The sequence below is a fragment of the Dermacentor andersoni genome, chromosome 3, assembly GCF_023375885.2.
Source record: "Dermacentor andersoni chromosome 3, qqDerAnde1_hic_scaffold, whole genome shotgun sequence".
Taxonomy (NCBI): Eukaryota; Metazoa; Arthropoda; class Arachnida; order Ixodida; family Ixodidae; genus Dermacentor; species Dermacentor andersoni.
The window spans coordinates 17720001-17742500 of NC_092816.1; the positions used below are offsets into that span (position 1 = coordinate 17720001).

The 22500-nt window shown below is 45.5% G+C and overlaps 1 protein-coding gene across 1 annotated transcript in view; it reads left to right on the forward strand.

Moving 5' to 3' along the window:
* Positions 1-22500, forward strand: part of LOC126520045 (uncharacterized) — a 183606-nt gene that overhangs the window by 76419 nt on the left and 84687 nt on the right. The window contains exon 3 of the mRNA XM_050169216.2: positions 2194-2310. Coding sequence (XP_050025173.1) covers positions 2194-2310 — 117 coding nt within the window. The remainder of the gene's footprint in view (positions 1-2193; positions 2311-22500) is intronic.

A 22500-nucleotide genomic window follows, 5' to 3' on the forward strand; every position in this document is an offset into this window, starting at 1 on the left:
TTCGGCAGGTATTTATTTGTATGAATGAATGAGAATAAGACGGAGTAAACAGAAATGAAATTATTGATAACCATCTGACAAGAAAAATAAATTTAACGAATTATAGAATTACAGAAGAGATCAAGGCTCTAAAGGCAGCATATTGTAGTGCAAGATGCTTTGAATGGTTAACTATTTAGACATTCCCAAGCTACGGCGGCCACCATGTAATGAAACTAGGGAAGGGAATAATCACTATTTCTTAGGCTTAGTGCACGTTGTAATGCCCGGGGGACCCGCTTGATACGTCTACGCAGAATTAGCGACCGTTTACTAAGAAGACTCGCAGAAGCAGCCATGCGACGTTCTGGTGGCTTTTCCAGAACAGATATGGTGCAGAATTTCTGCCCAGTCCTGGCTTTGAAAATTAAAAAGAAATACCAAGCGCGCATACTTTTTGAAAAGCCTTCGCAGGGCTCAACACCGGTGCACCGTAATAGTTTTCTCTCCACAAGCTCACCCTGGTTAGAAAAAAAGAAAAGAAAAGAAAAGAACACAACATTTTTAGCATTTACAAAAAAAATTTCATTTCTTCGAGACTGCGTACATTCGGGTCTTCCTCATTCTAATAAACGTAGTACAGCGCAGGCTACACACGCCCTTTATTTCGCCAGCCCTGTAATGCCTCAACACAGTTCCAGGTCAAGGAAATTTGAGACAACGTGTTCGCCATTATATCTGGCCACGCAGAGAATATATAAAAAAATAAACAGGGAGATGTTGAGCGAAAACTTAATTAGCGCAATAATAATTAACTAGTAATTAATTTTAACTATTCTCTGCTAAAACATCGTTCCAGCTTATCTGAAATGCTACTATAAGTTATGTGTTAAGTTTCTCGCATTTAATCAGAAGTTTAAGCCATCAAATTCAACGTAGGATAACTGACACGGTGAGCATTACAGGGTTAAACACGGCTTGTGACATTTGTTCCAATTCCGACATTGCGGCTGTACTACGACAGCCCTAAAAACATCTTGCGAGACAGGCAACAGCGTTAATTTGTAGAATTAATGAAGTGGCGCTAAATCAACTTTCCTATTGCCAAGCTTCTGGAATCCGCCGCGCTGAGCGTACTGTTTCGTGCGGCTCTTACATCCTAGTAAATTCGTTGAATATGTTTGGGCGTTCATATAATCAACGTAAAAGATTCCCCTTTATCTGCTTTGTACTGCAAACGGCCGCGTCGAACGGAGAAGCAGGGGCGTGGCGTCGACAGGCGACATGGTAATCCCTAGCGTGCTGCTCTAAATCACCGAGACAGCGGAGCTCAGTGGCGGCTTAACAGCATGCTGCCTGAAAAAAAAAAAAAGGAACAGGGAACGAGCTGCCTTCCACTTCGACGAAATTGGAAGGCAGGATCAACAGCGCTTTTCGCGGCATTAAGCCCGCAATTTGTCCGGTTCAATGGCCGCACTGAATGTCAAAATCACTGAAAAAAAAAATGCGTTACAGACATTTTCGAAGCAGATAATCATCAGATGATGACGACACTCGCTGCCTGTAACATATGTGCCCTGAATTCAGTAGTTGAACATTTACAAATTGATATCTTCCTAATAAGAGTGAAGGTTGTTGTACTCGGACGTGCAAGTTTGCGCTCCTTCCTGAACATGGGACCACGTAACACGTTAAATTGGCCTACATGTAACTGCCTATGCACTTAAGGAACGCGCATTTCCTTTTCGACCCTGTATAAAATTGTAAAGTGAAGAACGCCCTCCACGGCTGCTTAGTGGCTTCGGCTACTAAGTACGAGGTCGCACGATCAAATATCGGCAGCGGCGGCTGCATTTCAATGTTGGCGAAATGCAAAAAAAGCTCGTGTACTGTTCATTGGGCACACGTTAAAGAACTCCAGGTGGTAAAAAAATAATCCGGAGTTTCCCACTACGCCGTGCCTCATAATCATACCATGGTTTTAGCACGTAAGGCGCCAGAATTTAATTAATTTTTTTTAAAGTAAGGAATGCGGTGCCTGTGCTTCCAATCGCATAATAATACAATATCAACGAACGCTATTAGCAAGGCAGTTCATAGTTAGAAAAACATATAGGATTGATTGATTGATTGATTGATTGATTGATTGATTGATTGATTGATTGATTGATTGATTGATTGATTGATTGATTGATTGATTGATTTTCTGCGCAGGCAACCCAGGCCTAAAGGGTGACAAGGGCGAGCGTGGTGACCGCGGGTTTCCGGGCGAACCAGGCAGCATTGGCCCGCACGGGCCGCAAGGCATGCCGGGACTACTTGGTCCAAAGGGTAAGCCAAGAAGCACTATAATGCAACCGCTGGAACTGCGTGTACCGATATACGGAACCGGTGGTGTTCTTTAATGTACGCCCATCGACAAGGACATGCGTACTGGAGGAGGAGGAGGAAACGAAGCAAGGAAAGATGGGAAGGTCAAACAGACGAAAGTTCGGTTTGCTACCCTATATTAAAGTGGAAAGTTGGGCGAGTTGGTACACACTGATAATTCTTAGTAGGAATTAACGTACCTAGATAGCTCGATACGGTAACAGATGCCCTGTATACACGTGGCCCGGTTGTGCGTTCCTCGATTGACCATGTGATCGTCTGTGTTGCTTATATACCTGACGTGTATTTCAGTAAACTTAGTTGTGAGTCAGCGCTCGTCCTGTGTCCTTTCACTCCGTAGTCGTCTTGTTCGCGCTGTTACAATTGTGATTGCTATCCTACAAGGGGAGGAGGGGTTTAAGGGATGACAAGAAAGAAAGAAGAGGGAGAGAAGAAGGAACTTTCAGCGCGAACACGTGCGGTTGTCCATCACTTCCAGGCCAGTCGATTCCTGAGTTGTAGCAATGCCCGCGTCGCTTTGTAAGCCTGCGACGCGTGGGGCCATCGTCCAAGAATATTTGTCTCTGAGAATGGTATGCTGTCTTATTGATACTAAAAACCACTGAGATGATGAGCCTCCCATAGCATTCAACATCTTGGTTAACAAAGCAATAAGATCACCGGGAGTTCCGTAGGTGCACCTTGAAAAGAGAATCGATAAGAACGCCTCGGGTTCCAAACACACATAAAGATATACTTAATGGACAAGTCAGAAGCCTGAAGCACGTGAAATAAAGTTACGATACGTTACTTTGTTACTATGCAAAGTAAAGAAAATGAACGCCTACCACGCTCAGCTGCTTTCTTTCGCATGTCTCGCCTAACCTCAAAGTGAAAGGGGCCTAATGCGATTTGCCAGCGGAAGAAAAAGCGTTACAAAAAGAACACACATTAAGAGAGTGGCTAAAATGAGGGTGCTTATAAAGAAATATATCTTGCGTAAGTTTCGTCAGCAATTGGCTGATCACCACCGTGACCATGTCGCCGAATGCTATCATGACCAGCGGGCACCAGAATGCTCGCCAATGAGGAAGCGTACTTACGTAGGAGAAGGTTTGTGATTACAAGACCTCTCCAATCGTCATTACAGCGCCTTCTAATGAGTGTCGAATCACTGCGCCATCGTCAGTATAATGACCTTGCTGACGATGCTGTCTGGTCAACCGATAAACAAAGTCCCTTTCCATACCTTTGTCAAGAATAGACGCTGCGAGGGTTCTTCGTTTGCTTGTTCAAACCAAGACGCAAACTTTTTAGAACCCTCCGTGGGTTTAAAACTGCAGTCTGCGAAGGCTTGACTCTTTGTCGAAGCTGCAAGTGTCATACTTCGCTGTGCCACTTCTGGTTAGGTGTGGTTTCTACGAAAGCCTATAATCTTTCCTTATGGGAATGTAAGTTGCACCTACGTGTGACTCGTGTAACCGCGAAGAGACAGTCGAACGCATACTGTTTCTTTTTCCATCGTCATCACAACAAATGCGACGTTCTTCGGACCGTTTCAAACCGCCTAGATCGTAAACAGTTGTCAGAGACAAAGATTCTTGGAGAATGACCTCGCACTGCTTGGGCAGTGTATGAAACAGTGTGTCCTAAGTGACCGCAGCCTTACGTGTCCCCACTGCTGTAGGGCCTTCCCACGTTTCTTTGGTTTCTTTGAAAGCGAAGCGTTCTTTGGTTCCTCCCCGGGAGCTTGGCGCTCGCCGTCGTTTCCTCGCCAGATATATTTGTGGATCTTTATACGGGGTGATAATTTTTGAGCTTTCTGGAATCGTTAAAAATTGCCAGTTGCAGATAAGGAAATCCCAGTCCTTGAGCTCGAATTTTCAGAGGCGCGCATTGCTTGCCCGAGAAATCGAAACACATATTAAACTAAATAAATATATAACAAACTAAATTATTAATTAATTACCTTAAGGCGCATATAGATATTTACGAATTGTAGCTGGTGAGTTTGACTGGTGTGTCCACATGGAATGAATTTTCAGAATGACACCAGTTTGAAGATATGCGCTGTCTAAGCCGCCGTAAAAACTCACTGTTTATCCACTTACTTCTAACAAAACGCTCTTCTATGCATCGAAGCACAAAAGCAACTAGAACACCCATGTATTTCGTCCCACACTTTCGGAAATAATATCTCGAAACTGGTGTCATCCTGGAAATCCATTTCAAGTGGATATGTCTTGCAAGCTCACCGGCTGCAATTCGTAAATTGCAGTATTTGCCGTAATGTATTTAATTAAGAAGTTAATTAGTGATCTTTTGTTAATATGTGTTTCGATTTCTCGTCCTAGTAATGTTCGCCTCCTCGAATAATCCAGATCAAGGACAAAAATTATGTTAGCGGCAACAGGCGATCTTTTAAAAAGTCCGGACAACTTAAATACGGTCACTACGCACATAAACAGATCGAGCAACTGGGCACGTGCCTTTTCCTCGCCGGATATATATATATATAATGAACGAGATGAAAGGGGGTTAACCGAAGGGCCCGATTTTTATTAATCATATCATAAGAAGCCAACGAAGGCACCAAGGACAACTTAGTGGATATTACTTGTACTTACTAATCGAATTAAAGAAATGATAAAATAATGGCTATGAAAGTGAATGAAAAAAGAACTTGCCGCAGGTGGGGAACGATCTCATGTTTTCGCATTACACGTGCGATGCTCTAACCAATTGAGCTACCGCGTCCCCGTTTCCCCATCCCCTATGCTGTCCTTGGTGTCTGTGTTTGTTGGCTTCTTATTATATGATTAATAAAAATCGGGCCCCTCGGTTAACCCCCCTTCTTCTCGTTCATTACATAACGCGGGTCTTGAATACGGCAACATTGATGCCTTCAGGTAGCACGTGTGGGTTTATTGACCAGTTGCCTTCACCCAAAAAGATCACGTGCTCGTGACGCCTGCAGCAGAAAGGATGTTTGACACCCGCGGCCAAGGTTACCTTGTGAGTGGTGGCGCTGGCTAACACTCCCTAGGTTAGTTGTAGTAGTAAAAACATAAATACCAAGAAAGTGAATGCGGAAACGGCGCCGCGGTAGCTCAATTGGTTAGAGCATCGCCGGCGTAATGCGAAGACGTGGGATTGTTCCCCACTTGCATCAAGTTGTTTTTTTCATCAGCTTTCACCATTAATTTGCCACGTCGCGCCGACGGTGGCGCTAGCTTTTCCAGTGGTGGAGCTCACCTCCAATAGCGGCTCGCCCCCTAGCGGCGGCGAACGAGCGCTGCGCCGAGAACTATGGGTCATCAATCACTCGATTTGGCGGTTGCGACGAGTGCACTAGGGTGAACAATGGATCATCCATCATAGGTTTTGACACTCATGCTAATGAACCTACAAGACTAGGCTCTCTTTTGCACTAGCCCTGGAGACGAAAATTTTTCTTTGTCGGCGCGACGGTGTACACGCACGGACGCAGAAAATTTCGCGGCATAGCCATATACAGCTCCGCTGTAAAACATTGTGCAGAAAGCATCGACCATGATCGTCAACGTAACCGAACATCCATACACTTCTATAGAAAGGTATTTGCTGTGTCAAAAGAATGAAGCCCTTGACGGCGCATATCCTTGTAGTAGTGATAATATTTAGGTAGCATTCATTGTTTTATTGGCCAATTCCATAGAGCACAGAGTTGTTAACCGGTACATCTGTGGCGATAGTATAGGCAGACAGCAAGCGTGTATCCCTGAACTAAGCAGTTCGCCGTCGGCGACGAAGTCGCACCGTGAGGAGCCCCTTGCATCGGCTCCTTTTCACGAAAACGAGCGAAGGAATCGATGGAGCGAAAGAAAGCTACACGCTTTAGAATAAGCTTCGCAAAAGAACAAACTCTCTTTATGTACATATTGTCGTTTCTTGTAGTGGTAAATATTATGCGCCATACTTCTTCATCACTTCGTTCAAAAAGAGCAAGAAATTAGTTAGGTGAAGGGCATGCGGACACGAATAGAGAGGCACGCGCATACTTGGTAAATTTTGCAGAACCATAAATTATGCGATCGATGTGGCTTTGTAAGGTTTGCGGAGACACAAAATGCAAATACGTGGGTGATGTATCGTAGCGTAGGTGGGGCCTGCAAGACTTACACAGTAAATTTCTCATTTGATGCGCAGCCAACGGGTTAGCGCTGCTCTAGCAACCGCGCCTGAGTGGCGCCGTCCTGTTGCTTCGCTGGCATCCTAGACGCTCTTAACAGCGAAGTTTCCGTGCCCGTCGTGTTTGGGCAGCTTCGCAGCAAGGAGGGCACAGGAGTGCGCGAAAACGACGCTCCAGATTAAAGAGCAAGTTTGTGCTCTCGGCGAGCAGGGAAGTCCTATGGGGTGCAACGAGGAGCGGCAGCGCTTTCGCGTGCGGTGGCCCGGCCTGAATAAAATATGGCCAGCTCTTTCGCGTGTTGTAGCTCGACGCGCATTCCTGCGTTTCGGACCTCGGCCGGCAGCCGCCGTTTCTGCCGAGTCAAGCTTTTCGTCGGCGCACCGCCCGCTGTGAACGCGTGCTGGCGGCTTCGTATGCGAGGAAACGGTTTCGCGAAATCGAGTCTTGTTGTGTGCAGGGGACACGCAAACCACCACGAAAGGCAAAACGGAGGCACGCTTCTGTAGGAGACAGAAAGAACGTGTTGTGCGTTTCCCGAACAGCTCCGAAGCGAAGCCGAAGAAACGTTTGTAGGGGAACATTGAACATTATCAATGAGTGAACCAGCCTTGCGAAAATAACGAACTACGGAGACTCCTATAAAGCGCTTTGGCCCACACGTTACTGTGTTTCACATTTTTACAATATTTCTTACGTGCTTGCGAAATTGAGGTTTTTGTCGGGTATCGTAATACACCCTCGGTACATATCATTCTGTGAGCCTTCTATGATCACTGACTGAGCTTACATCGCTTAAGGTATTCGTGCTGCACTTATCTACAGTTCATAAGAAGCCAACAAACACTGACACCAAGGACAACATAGGGGAAATTACTTGTGCTTAATAAATGAAATAAAGAAACGATAAATTAATGGAAATTAAAGTGGATGAAAAAACAACTAGCCGCAGGTGGGAACCGAACTCACAACCTTCGCATTTCGCGTGCGATGCTCTACCAATTAAGCTACCGCGGCGCCGTTTTCCCATCCGATTTCTTGGTTATTTATGTGTCCTAGTAGAACCCTGGGAGTGTTAGCCAGCGCCACCACTCACAGACCTTGGCGGCGGACGTGGAACGGTCCTTTTTGCCGCAGGCGTCAAGAGACGTGATCTTTTTGGGTGAAGGCAACTGGTCAATAAACCCACATATGCTACCTGAAGGCATCAATGTTGCCGGATTCGAGACCCTCGTTATGTAATAAAGGCGAAGAAAGGGGGTTAAACCGAGGGGCTCGATTTTTTTTAGTCATATCATAAGAAGCCGACAAACACTGACACCAAGGACAACATAGGGGAAATTACTTGTGCTTAATAAATGAAATAAAGAAACGATAAAAAAATGGAAATGAAAGTGGATGAATAAACAACTTGCCGCAGGTCCCACTTCCCGCAACTTCCCGCAACTTCCTTCTCAGGTCCCACTTCCTTCAGGTCCCACTTCCCGCAACTTCCCACCTGCGGCAAGTTGTTTTTTCATCCACTTTAATTTCCATTAATTTATCATTTCTTTATTTCATTTATTAAGCACAAGTAATTTCCCCCTATGTTGTCCTTGGTGCCAGTGTTTGTTGGGTTCTTATGATCTGACTCAAAAAAAAAAAAAAAAATATCGAGCCCCTTGGTTTAACCCCCTTTCTTCTCGTTTATTACATAACGAGGGTCTCGAATCCGGTAACATTGATGCCTTCAGGTAGCATATGTGGGTTTATTGACCAGTTGCCTTCACCCAAAAAGATCACGTTCTCGTGACATCTGCGGCAAAAAGGACCGTTCCACGTCCGCCGCCAAGGTCTGTGAGTGGTGGCGCTGGCTAACACTCCCAGGGTTATACTAGGACACATAAATACCCAAGAAATTGGATGGGAAAACGGCGCCGCGGTAGCTGAATTGGTAGAGCATCGCACGCGAAATGCGAAGGTTGTGGGTTCGGTTCCCACCTGCGGCAAGTTGTTTTTTCATCCACCTTAATTTCCATTAATTTATCGTTTCTTTATTTCATTTATTAAGCACAAGTAATTTCCCCTGTGTTGTCCTTGGTGTCAGTGTTTGTTGGTTTCTTATGATATGACTAAAAGTAAATCGAGCCCCTCGGTTTTAACCCCCTTTCTTCTCACTTATTTACATTTGTGTGTTAACAGCGCTAAACGAAATTTCGAAAATGAATGCGCTTATTTTTTTCATTTGCATGTTTGTATGGACATAAGTTGAACAGTTTATATTCATGTATGCATTATGCTTATAATGACTTCTTATTGGCTATTGGTTTCGCACATGATCGCGCTGTAACTCAGCTATTTTATGCGTAAATGTGATTATAGTTCTCATGTACTTTAATGTGATATCTTTCTTCTGGTTAAGAGAAATATAGTTACTCAAAGTTGTATGATGCGGAGGGTTACCGTGAACATTGAAATTATACAAGCAAATGTGTGAACTTTTGTATGATGCTTTTGTACGGGTGGCCGGAGTTGTTGAAGCAGCGATAGCAGCTTTTTGTCCTGCCTCCTTTTGTCGCTGTATATTGGACGCATGAAGCGAAAATAAAAATTTATTTATTTATTTAATTGTTTATTTATTTAGTTATTTATTTATGGAAGAATTCTTTTTTTCAGTTAACAGTTAAAGGCAGTCTACTATGCTCTTCATCAAGCCTGCCGATGTATGAAATTATGTAACTAAAGTTTGGCGCGTATGCGAAGCACTTCAGTAAAAGGTATTCTTTCGTTCAACTCTTGCTGACCAAGCTACGCTATTTTTTTATTCAAGCACTTTGAATGATTGAACTTAACTTCTTCGTTTTATTTCATTTTTCTTGTATAGCTTCTATCGATCTCCACGCGACATGCTCCGATTTCTAGACGATCACAAGTGAAAGAAGAACAATGAAAGAGCAGCGCAGGACCACATCTGTACATACAAATGCAGTATACATCGATACCGTATGCGCGTCTGCTCTTTCTTTGGCGAACGCTGGTTAAACCTAACCTACCTCGTCGAGCGCGACAACTCTTTCTTTGTAATCAGCCGTCGCTAGGCGCGCGGCAAGAAACCAAAGATGCGGAAGATTACGGCCGAGACGTACGATGCGTGTGAGCGCCGTGGAAGGCGGGTAGAAAAGGTATACCCTGTAATGAGAACTCGGCCTCACCTCGAGAGCTACCGCACTAAAGGGATTAGGACCCCGTCGGTGGAGATTTATCCTGGGCTTCTAATCCTCTTCCCGGTACTTTGAGCGGGATGTCGACATCCGTTCTCCTCCTTTCCTGCTTCCTCTGTGGCTCTCCCGTGTTACTCGTCGCGCGTCGCAGGTTCTCGTTTTGCAGCGTCTTCCTTATCCTTGCCAAGCTGTGCGACTTTGCCTTTTCTTTTTCTTCTTTTTTTGTATAACACGGAGCTCATTCTTTTCTGACCTCCGCGTCCCCTCCCCAACCGCTTCGAGGTGGAGGGATCTTCGCGTTCCTTGTTGATTGCCCCGGTACGAACTCGCGGCAGGACAATATTGTGCGGTGCTTCGGAACATGGCCGAAGACAGTGCTTGTTCTCGGCGCGTGACCACCGAAAGAGTCGCATGGCATCTTGCCAGGATCTACGGCGTGGCTTCATTCTCTCAGACTCAGCAGTGGAGGAAAGTGTTCTCCTTTCTTTTTTTGTTTTTTGTGCTCATCATTCCTTTCCTTCCCAAGTAAGAGCGAAGATAATGTATAGACGGCTTGCTGCTTCTTACGAGGCCAAGTTCATTCTGTAGTGGGAGGGGAAGCGGTCACTCGGGGCAAGGCCGGCACATTTACTTCACGGCGAGTGAATGTCAAGTGTTGAGACGAGCTCGGTAGCATCCGATTTTCTGGACGAATTGAGCAATTCGTACTGGTCTATTTCAGAGAACAGCATATGTTGCGTTTAACCAAACAGTGATTTACGAAGAACTTGACCGCTGCGGATGAGCCGTACCTATATTTTTGTTTTTTGTTTTTTAGAGCCAGCGTTCGAATACAGACGGGCTGCTTACGTTGGATTGCAACGATTCTTCCGACTCTTCCGATCTCCAAAGTGCGTGGGCTCTTCTGATTAGAGGGTGTTTACGTTTAAGAAAAAGCGCAATAAATAAAGGCGCCCTTGTGGTGTTTGTTGTTCTCTGTCCATGTGTTTCGCGCTATCTTCACTTTATCATAAAGCTTTACCAACTCGTCCAGATGTCAACCTGGCTCCGTATATTAGGGAATGCTGTGATTTTACAGCTAAAAATGAACCATTTAAGTTAAAGGCCTTTTTAGTTTTTCTGTTATTAAGTGTATTTTTGCCAAGGTAAGAATGACGGACTCTGTTCTGTTGTGTTATACATTATTTGCTACGGAGATATTGCAGTTATGAGTACATCGGCTCCTCCCTTTTTCTATGTTACACAGTGAAAAACAATGAAAGAATAAATTAAAAAGAACACTAAACACTAAAATAAAAAATGAATTAAAAATGACACTGAAAGGTATAAACACAACCCGGGAGCGGAGAGTTCACATTGATGTCTGTCCCATGGCGCTACCCAACCATAATATACATTTCATAATCAATATACTATGAACATCAATTTTCTTCTTCTGTATATTGAGGCATGGACGTCACAACCATAAGGGCAAACAAGTTCAACTATTAAGCCGCATTAAAGCAGAAAGGTGACAGTTTTCGGCCATGGCAACACGGTCGCACTATTATCAATGAGTCACTCGGCAAGAAATAGCTTCGATCTAAGACTTCCAAAAAGGCGTCTTCCTTTTATTTTTAGTTTATTGAGGGACGTCTTTCAACTTCTATCCCGTCGCCCTTATTTTATTAGCTTCAGGACCGGTCTCCCTTAGGGACTCCATTTGTAATTCAATGCCCGCTGCCGTATCTCGGCAAAGAGAATAACTTTTGGTTTTTCTTATGTGTTCATCGTTGCTGACAACTATTGTACGCAGTTTGTTCGGTCGATGCGTCGTCTGCCAAGCTATTTTTCGGACCACACTGCAATTTTTAGCCGAGTCGTAACGACCCGAGTGCCTCTAATTGTTCCGGCGATCAATTCCTGAGCACGGCTCCCTTCTCGGCTTTACTTATTGACGAAGGGGACGATGGTCAATGAAAGTTCGACACTTCACTGGACTTGAGATAAAAGTCGGAGCGGTTCCCCTTTTGCAGTGACTCTAATTGCCTTTGCTTTCCGAGGGGCGCTGATGAAGAACAGAAAACCAGTGCGATTATCCGCTTCGCTCTTTGGAACCCAGCTAGAAGCAATTATTGTGAGCCAGTTCTGAAAGTGACGCATAATTATCTCAAACGCTTCCTCAGAATTGAGCTCTACATTTGCGAAATTTACTGGGGCATATTATACTGACATAATATGCATAATATGTGTGGTAGAACTGAGGTGACGCAGTCAACCGCAGATTCTCTCTGCGATGCTAACATCGCTGTACCTAGATAACATTTCCTACAGAAACCCTATTCTAACTGTCGCAGGGGTGGTGTAACAACGGGACACCTCTTGTGCCACTTTCAATGTCTCACGACAAGGCGGTCACATGCTTGATAGAACTGTATGCTGTCAAGAACGGCTAGCTGCAGTGCAAGTTTTGCCAACCAGTTGCGACTGTGGAAGCAACATCTCGGGAGCATCGCCGCCAACCTCTAGCCACGGCGTGGCGAAGTCGACTTTGTGTCGATATCAATACGCGCATCCTCCACTCTCCGTCGGTTCAGCTAGAAGCCGTTGTGACGGAATAAGTTCGGCGGGCCAACTATTGTTACCAAACTCCCCAACGCGGACCTGATCTGCTACGGGTGCGCGAGTTGCCGCGGCAACGCCGTTTTGCGCTCCTTCCCACGCCCGGACCAAGACGCAAGACAACGCACTACCCGGAACGGCTCCGAGTTCTATGAAATTCGTGTGGTGTCGGTTTCGGACCGTAAACACGTGTGTGTGTGCATGTGTGTGTGTAAACTGTCCTGCGGAGAGGCGGATAGTTTGCGATGACTAAAACGAACGTTCGCATCACCTTGTATCGCGGGAGGACCGAGTGTTTAAAAACTGCTGTTGTGCGGATGCTCGACACACTTCTCTTAAGCAGTCATGTTGGACTGAGACTCTCTCTCAAGCAGTCATGTTAGACTGATGTACTTTCTCAAACAGTCATATTAGACAGATATAAATACTGTAAATAAACCCATATTCCTCGTTCTCGATGAGAAGCAGTGCTTCCCTTCATCAACGTCCTCAGCGTGGATAAGTTGGACGACGGCATGGGCCAGCTACCTTCGAATTCATGCCGGACTCCAATCTTGACAACGGATCACGAGCGATGGGATTGAGCCCCCAATCCTGACAATGCCAAGGCCGCCACCTGCTGTCTTTCGACGGCTGAGCACCATTGCGCGCGGCCGAGGTGGACTGCCTGTCCCTCGCCGTACATTCATTTGGCCTAACGTCATGTTTGCTCCTAACTAACTAACTAACTAACTAACTAACTAACTAACTAACTAACTAACTAACTAACTAACTAACTAACTAACTAACTAACTAACTAACTAACTAACTAACTAACTAACTAACTAACTAACTAACTAACTAACTAACTAACTAACTAACTAACTAACTAACTAACTAACTAATTAACTAACTAACTAACTAACTAACTAACTAACTGATTAAATAAGTAAGTAAGTAAGTAAGTAACTAACTAACTAAGTAAGATTACTGACTGACTGAGTGACTGACTGAGTAAAACGCGGACTATAACGTAGACAAGACGAAGACAAGCGCTGTTTTCTTCTTTGTCTCTTAGTGCGCCTTTCGTGCTGTTCCTTTTCTAAGGTGAATTACCAACTAGCCAAATCATCCACGCAACCCGAGCAGAGGCCTTAAGAGTGATGTTAAGTTAAGAGTGATGTTAAAGGATTCGCGCAAAGTTAGCTAAATGGTCTACGCTTTAGAACGTGTCATGCGGCACAGGTGGCTCGGATCGTTTCTTGACGAATGATGAGCGCTTTTAAAGGGTCAAGTGAGAGCAACTATCGCTAAGCTGATCACGGGCCTGGTTGGCAGAAGAATGGCGCGTGCACACGTGATAAGATAATTAAAAATTAATCGCTTCTTTGTATGTTGTTGCGGGTGTTTAATGAGGGATCAGGAATTTGGCGAGCAAATCCAGACCAATGTAACGGTAGTTGTGCAGGCTATAACAGCATTAATCCGTATTTATAAACTGAATGGCTATTGATGCCTCAAACAGTGACTGACTAAAGGAGTTAGAAGTCCCTTTATCGATTGGCAATTCAATACGGGCGCCCTTTGTGCCCTGTCATGGCGTGTTTATCGCCGTCGGGGCACCTTCTTCGGTGATAATCCACAGGTATAAGCGTGTAACATCGCACCGGATAAAAACTGATGAGTGGGCAGCAAAGAGCTACGCCACTGTTTTAAATGCGTAAGCATTTCTTTGCCTACCCAACGAGGAAACCCGTCCGTCCGTCCATCACGTAAGACGAGATCGCTTTCAAGATAGAGCCCGCAGCAGCGAGCGAATTGACCTTCGTGCTGCCTCTCGCTTCAGTGCGAGCTAAGCGGCAAGAACACAGCGCGCACAAAGCTAACAGCATTTGGCGCACTGTGTCCGTGTGATGTGTTTGGTGCGCAAGAAAAAGTGAAGTGAAATGTGAGGCGAAAGGAGGACAACGAAGAATGCGCGCACGGATGTGAATCCCGTGCTGGGCAAAAGAAGATGACGTCGAAGAGCGTCGAGCACGAGGATGCACGGCACGAGCAAAAGAAAAAAAATAATATTAAATAAATAAACCGAAGAATGATCCACTCGGGACTCGCCAACAATTCTTTCTTTTGGGGCGACTTCACTGGCATCCAGCCACAGGAATGCTTTTCTTGCAGTTTACAATTTCATTAGAGAGACAAAATGAGTACCTTGCTGAATTTCTAAAGTTATGAATAATTTCTATTATTCCATTTCATTACGTTAACTTATTTTATCAAAATTCTTAACAACATTTTCATTACACTTCTAAATTACAGTTCTATCGTCCCGCGCTCCACTATTCAAATCTAGTTTCGCTTTACTTCTAAGCATAAGGAAAACCGCCTGCTTCTTGGCCAATCCCCCATAGTGGGTGTGCGCCACTGTTGAGGATACAAGACAAGACAAGACTATGGCCCACGGAGCTCCCAGCAGCCACTCACCGGTGAACACGGAGCTTCGCGGGTCCGCAAGCTGAAAAAGACACAAGGGCCAAAGCGGAAGAAAAAGCGAGGCGCGCTGGCAGGATAGCGGGAGTTCCAAGAAGCGACGCAGGACGAAGGTCGGCCACCGAACCGGGAGACGAAGACGAAGCCTGGTTCCAGACCCGAGCCACCGGGGCTTCACTCGACCGGGGCCTCCTGCCGGCGTGTTTCCGTGCGTCGGAACTCCGCCAGGCCGTGGACTTCTACCTGGGGCCTGTGAACTCCGGTGCCCGTAGGCAGAGCGGTTGCAGTCGGGCTACGACCCCGAGCTTTGCGCACAGCTGCCTGGCCTGAGTACCCCGTTTCTCCGCACCTTCCATCTGAAAGTGCCGCCAAGGGGCCTGCGTTCCCGTATCAAGACGGAGCTGCTGCGCTGTGGTCACCAACCCACCGGTCAGCGCCAACGATATTTTCGGTGAGACGTACGCAGCTTCTTTCATCGCTTCACCGGCGCCCATCAACGTTGAACTGTTACGCGTACTGGCACTCTCGGTACGCCCTATGGCCCGTAACTCTTATTGTGTTGGTTGTATTCTAGCCCGAATTGTATTTGTGTCTTGCTGTGAATTTTTGATTTTGGGACGAACGGCTTTGCCTTCAATTGTCTTTTCTGAAGTTCTGCATGAGGCACCCGTTTGAAACATTAAAGAAAAAACCTGCTACACAGTCCCCATCGCAGATCGCTTTCAAGATACGGTCCGCGCGGCCGCGCTGTACGTAGCCGCCGCTGAACTACGGTTGATCACGGTTGATAATGGTTCGCACACAATGGAGGCAGCGTCCGCGAACACGTTTACGTACGAGGTCTACCAAACGTGGCACTGTTCCATTACGTCCCCTGCTACAGCACGCATTGGTCAGTGCATGGTCATCTTCTATGAGGCAGCGGTATCATCCAAACGCACCATCATATAACATGAGTGAACATTGCTACTATTCCCCTCTTCCTGGTCGCCTCATGCTGGTCTCAGTTAACATTTCGGTGTTGCAACCGCGCTTCTCCGTCTCACGATCCCTTCGCGGTGCTTCTCGCAGTTGTACCGAACACAGCAGCGGACGACGACGAAACAGCACGTGATTCGTAGCAAATGCTTGCGCATCATTTGGATAACTCCCACAGGGGTTTCTGCGTGTAATTTCTTTCTGTATCATGTAACACAAGGCGAAATCACCATCAAGTGATTTAGTCAATAATAATAATAATACTTTATTGCGCCAAGTATTAAAAAAAATGTACAAATATCCGGCCTGCCAAAGCCTCATTGGGCTTGAGTGGCAGAGTGCGACAGGCACCGGAACCGCGCACATATACCCACAGGCATAAACGCACATTAAAAATTACGGAACATCAAATTAGTACAAGTGATTAGGACCGGTTCTAGAGTACCTTTTTTGTTAATGCGGTTCTGCGGACTAAGACGATGGAGGGTGGAGGCACAGTATGGCAGCGTCCAATACAATGAAATTCCTTTGCTGGTTCCTCTGAGTCCACTTATGCGTCATCCACTATCTTTGTCACTGTATTGAAGCTAAGGAACCGGAAGAAAGCATGGTCAAAAGAACAGAAACGCCTTCCCTAGATGCCACTGTTAATGGAGACTGGCGAGGAGCAATAGGGAGAATTCCCGCGTTAATCTGAAAACAAGAATGCTCACAGCACAGGCTTGTTATTCAACGCATTTGACAAGGAAGCTACGCCATTGCCTTTTAATCTTCTGGGAAACTTGTACGCCGCGTAATTTGTTGTCCGTAATTATATTTATCGCATACCACGCGGCCCCGTCTCTAGGCGCACACACAGCTGGCGTCTCGCAGACGTATACCCAGAGACGATGCTGGCAATAAAGCCTCGAGATTCCTTTATGTTTTCCGGCCGCGTGAATGCGCTGCCAGTAAACGCCTCGGCAGTGCACTGGTGACGCCTCGCAGGAACATCGCAGACAACGTACATCTCAAGCTGCTTGAGATTAAGGAACGGATTCATACGGTGTGCGCGCACGAAACAATTACTGCACTCAACAAAATTACAAAGAAAAATGAAGAAACAACGAAGCAAAAAAAAAAAAAAGGGGGAACACGACAGCAACCGACTTTCTATTGGCGGCACTAAGGATTCCGCGCGACAGTCGTGAATAAAGTCTCGTCCGCCGCTTTGTGCAAGCTTCTTGGTCGCCGCGAAACGCTGCGAAACGAGGTGAAATAAAAACCGGCGCAGCTGCCGCCGCACAAGAAGCGCCCGATGTCGCTAGCGTAGTTCGCTCCTACTCGCGCTTAATACACGCCTCCGAGGAGAAGTCGAGGGGGCGGGTGGGGGGCGGTTCTGTCTTACTTAGAAGGTCTTGCTCAGTCTGGCGGGACGTGGCTGCGGGCGAACAAGCTGCGAACTTCGAGGCAAGGAGTGCGCCGCTAACTCGTGATGAATACGCTGTCCGGGACTATGTCTCATTAAACAGGGCTTAAACAAGTTCCTCCCTTTCTCTCTTTCGCAAGTGGGAAATTCGTTTTGTCCCCCTTCTCCGCTGCTCTCTTCTTGTATCAGCAGACGTTCCCTTTCGGGCGTTCTCTCAAGGAAAATACAGCGCGTGGTGAGATAGAGTCACAAAAGGGATAATCCTTTCCTGGCGCTGTCATTTCGCTTATTCATTTTCCCGGCCCTGTTGATTCGTGTTCTTCACCCGAGGACTCGGTCCCTGCCCTGTCTATTCGTCCGTGCGCGGTCGCGCGTTCCGCGCGACTATCAACCGCCGCGGGGCGCGGCGCGCCCGAATCTCGCCTTGTATCCCCCGGTGGTTAATTACCAAACGTTGTCCCATTCAGGCCTTGCACACCGTCCGGCCCCCCTTCTAATCCCTCTTTGTCAACGCTTCTAATGACTGCGGCTCGGGTAACGGCGCGGGCCCAGCAGCAGCTGCGCCGCGAACCGGCGGCAGCCGCCCTCCATGTTCGAAATAAATGGCACGCCCGCCCCGAAAGGCGCGCCGGGTGTTCATCAGCACGTTCAGTGAAGGTGGCACCCCCTCCCCCCTCCGTTCCTCCTGCTTCCCAATCTACGCGCACTCTGTCTTAACAAAACCATGCAGAATTGGGAAAGCTATATATAGATCAGTCGCGAGCCACCCGAGCGCAGCGCGCCACTAAGGCGATGTGGGTGTTTCTAAAGGCCTACAGGCCTTTACGAAACTTTTTTTTTTATGTGAATAGGTTTATTGCGTATATGTGTGTTAGGTGGCTGTATGGGTTGTTTGTGGAGTCACGGAGTACGTCCCGATTGTTACGCAGCACCTGGAGTAGAATGCCAGACGATCAGCTCAGATTATACCAACTTCTCATTAAACTCAGCATCTCTCATCTCATCAGGCGCGAGTCAAGAAGGATGCGAGCTCGAAGGGCTAATTTCTCGCAGGGTCGGTCATTCGCTAATCTAAATCTATTGATGAGCTCTGTGTAAAGTGAACAGACGTTTCCCGATGATATATATATATATATATATATATATATATATATATATATATATATATATATATATATATATATATATATATATATATATATATATATATATTCTGGTGGAGGTCAGCGATCCCCGTCCTCGCCACGGAACTCCGGAGCGGTCGGTACGTCGAGCTTGTCACCATGCCTCCCGGTGACGAGCCCGCCTCTGCAACGGCTTCAGCTGGTCCGACTGCTCCCGTCGTCACGGTTGCCCAACATCGCGACCGTGGTGTGTTCTCTGGCCTGGAGGGACAGGACGTTGACGAATGGCTCAAGCTATATCAACATGCCAGCGCTAATAACAGGTGGGACCCAACCATTATGCTCGCCAATGTCATCTTTTATCTTGGCGGCACGCCACGCGTGTGGTACCAGACGCATGACGAAGAGATCAGCAGTTGGGACTCTTTCAAAGAAAAGCTACGGGAACTGTTCGGCGACCCCATTGGCCGCAAGGTTGCCGCGAGAAAGGCTCTTGCGTCTCGCGTTCAGACATCTACAGAGCCGTACGTTTCCTACATCTTCGACGTCTTGGCTCTATGCCGCAAAGCTGACGATGCTATGTCTGAATCAGATAAAGTGTCACATGTCCTAAAAGGCATCGCCGACGACGCTTTCAATTTGCTTGTTTTCGGCAATGTCTCGACAATCGACGACATCATTAAAGAATGCCGTCGCCTTGAACAAGCCAAGAGCCGTCGTATCACACACCACATCACGTGGCTACCCAGCACCTCCACCAGAATGTTACGTGTAGAAAGACACAGACAAAATAGGCTATTTACAGACTATTTACACTAGAATGGAGCCAGAGCGCCAGGCCGACATTCACTCGCGCCAAGGGCACAGACCCACTTCGTCGTCGTTTTCACGGCGGCTCGTCTCTCGGGTATTTACCGATCATATCGTAATACTATATATATATATATATATATATATATATATATATATATATATATATATATATATATATATATATATATATGTGTGTGTGTGTGTGTGTGTGTGTGTGTGGAGAGAGAGAGAGAGACTATTGAGGGCCTACGGACATATATAGTGCTTCCCATTTGGCCAACCAGTGTCGAGACTTTCTTTAAGCGACGCTTCTTGAAGTCCACGTAGCGACGATAGACCGAGAAAAAAGTAGCCTTGTCGGTATAACTATTGTCAATTATTTACATAGGCGAATGCAGAAATTTGCAAAGTGAGGTAGTAGTCTATAAAAAGATTGCGTACGACTTATAGACAGTTTAATTACCCTTATATAAGTTGGGACGGGCCCGCACATCGGTTATATGGTCCGATCGCTGTTGCCGATGGTTATTACCCCACCAGAAGCTTTGTCAGCGGAAAGTATGTTTGGATGACGCCACATACAATAAAGAAACAGTTGGGAAATATCGCCTTTCTCATGACATACGTTACTCCCGTTTACGTCGACACTTTTGGCGACAATCCAAAGCTATGGCAGAGCTGCTACGGCGCTGCACTACTGTATTGAGGCGAAGTGGACATGTCGCGCTCACACAGAGAGAGAGAGAGAGAGAGAGACAGAGAGAGAGAGAGAGAGAGAGAGAGAGACAACACAAAGAGGAAACGGGGGCAGACATCGCGCGCATAGTCGCCGTCGCCGCAGACGCCGGAAGAGCGGCTTCGTCGGGCGACAAGATCGGCGGGGAAAGAAAACTTCTTCGCGCCGTCGTGTAGTTCATTAATAAGGGATCCTTCTTCCCTGTCGAGGCTATAAATTTCGCGTTCCGCAGCTGTACGGTGAACTATCAGGACGAGCAGTGGTGCTCCTTAATTAGGTCTCAAAGCGGGGCCAATGTTCGCTTCCTTTTTATTTTTTCTCACTATTGCCATTGCGCTTGGACCGAGCATTATTAATAAGGTTCACGACTTCCAATTTCTTCGTTCACTTTTTCGCTTCAGTGTACGTTGTGAACGGGGTTGATGCCGTGCCATTAGAAACATACGAAGTTACTTTTCTTCTTTTTGGTCTTTTTTCTCTTTTTTTCATTCTTTTTTCTTTCTTGTTTTCAAGTTACCGTCCTACCTATTTTGCCAATTGACTTCCTTGGGCAGTACAAGCCTTTAACGTAAAACGCAATATTTTTCTGCAAATGCAAGAAAGCTTTACGGGATACTTTTTAGAGAGCCGTGGAAGCCTTTCCCGGCCTGTGTGAAAAATATGTAAAAGGAACCTTTTTCTATGAACTTGAAGCTCCAGGTATTGAAACACACCTGGTTTTCCTTTCGTGCTTTCGTCCTTTAATATTATTGTTATTATTGATTTAGTAAAACATTTGAGTAAAGCTATAGGATGTATTTATAAAATTACTAATTTATTACCCACATCACTCAAAATTTCTATGTACTTAGCACTTCTTTATTCCAAAGTATATTTTATTTTCGTGTGGGGAACCACTTCATATGGAAACTTAAATAGATTGCTTGTTCTGAAAAAAAAAAAGCCTTTAAAGCCATTGAAGGTTATTATGGCAGACCGTGGCATTTGCCTGCAGAACGCTTATTCAAGAAATATACAATTCTACCTGCACATCAAATTTATTACTATCGTCTACTGCAATATATTCACCAAAACAAACTTTATTAGTACCTATCATCACTACCTATCACTCAGACTAACTACGGGAAATAGAAATTAACATTTCAAGAGCCATTTGTCGTCAACTAAACTTCACTACATGTGGAACTCTCGACTTCAGAAAAGGTGTTTAAAAAGAATATAAAGCAATATTTGAATGAATATTCTATATAGTTGTAGGATTGTACACGCTGTAGGACTAGTTTTTGTTTTGTAATCTTTCCTATGTATAAATATGCAGTTATTGTATTGATGCATCATCATTTGTTGTCTACGTACATAACAAAGTATTTTCCGTTATTTTATATGAAGGTGTGTATTTAATTTACACGCGTATTTTATCGTTATATATGCACTTGATGCGTGTGCTGCTGTCTGTAACAGGAAGCCAAGGCCCAGCCATGCCTACCGCTTTTTCCTTTGGCTTCCCTTATAGTTTGAAAGAAATAGACACCAAATCAAATCAGATCATCATCATCATCAATGTTATTATTATTATTATTATTATTATTATTATTATTATTATTATTATTATTAATACAGCTAACTGAAAAGATTAACGCTTTTCTGATCAAACATTCAAGTCCACTCCAGCTCTGCACGGCTTCCGACGCCTCCGAACAGACTGTCCCTGCCATTGTCCGCTGGCGGGTGTAGCTGTAGTGGATGTCGTGGCATTTATATTTTCTGAAGCTGAACCTGTTGTGTGCATATCCCTTTACTGTATTTGACTTTTGTCGTATAGCATGAGCGTAACATAATGTAATACTGCGTTTTATGCTCTGCTCATGTCTACTCTATTTAACTATCTCGCGTTATTTATGGTTTTGAGGTCTTACGTGCCACAACCACGATACGATTATAAGACACGCCGTAGTAGGGGGCTAGAGAATAAGTTTGACCCCCTAGGGTTCTTTAACACGCGCACAGTGCACGATACACGGAAGTCATTTCGCATTTCGCCCCCCATCGAATTGCTGCCGCCGCTGCCTGGATTCGATCCCGCGACCTCGGGCTTAGCAGCGTAACGCCGAAGCCACTACGCCACCACTTCTGAGGTTAAATTTATATGCCGCATGACTGCCTTGTTACTACTGTTGTCCACTTAAATGTGAATATATAGCTCTCGGTGCTACTGTCCTTGTCCTGCATTCTCTTGCCTTTATCCGCAGCACCCGAGACAATGAATGTGTCTCAAATAAAGAATACATGCTGCTGCAAAAATGAATGCTAAGCGAGAGACAGTTCTTTATATATATATATATATATATATATATATATATATATAACACTGTAATTGCTTTATCGCAGAAAACCGAATTTTGAAAACACGTTACGCAGCAAACAAGAAAGTGGCTGAAGCAGTCAACTTACAAAACTTATTTAAAAGAAAAGAAAAGAAAGAAAGGTTCAGTCTTGCATTTTCTAACGGCTCTTCTCAGAGAAATGTTTAGCCTGTTCAAGAATGACTGTGATTGTTCTCAGTCACGCAAAGTGAGCATTATGTACGTCCTATCCTAGTCGACTGCCTGATGAGACGAGTGCAGCCCTTTACCTCACGATAATACTTTGTTTAT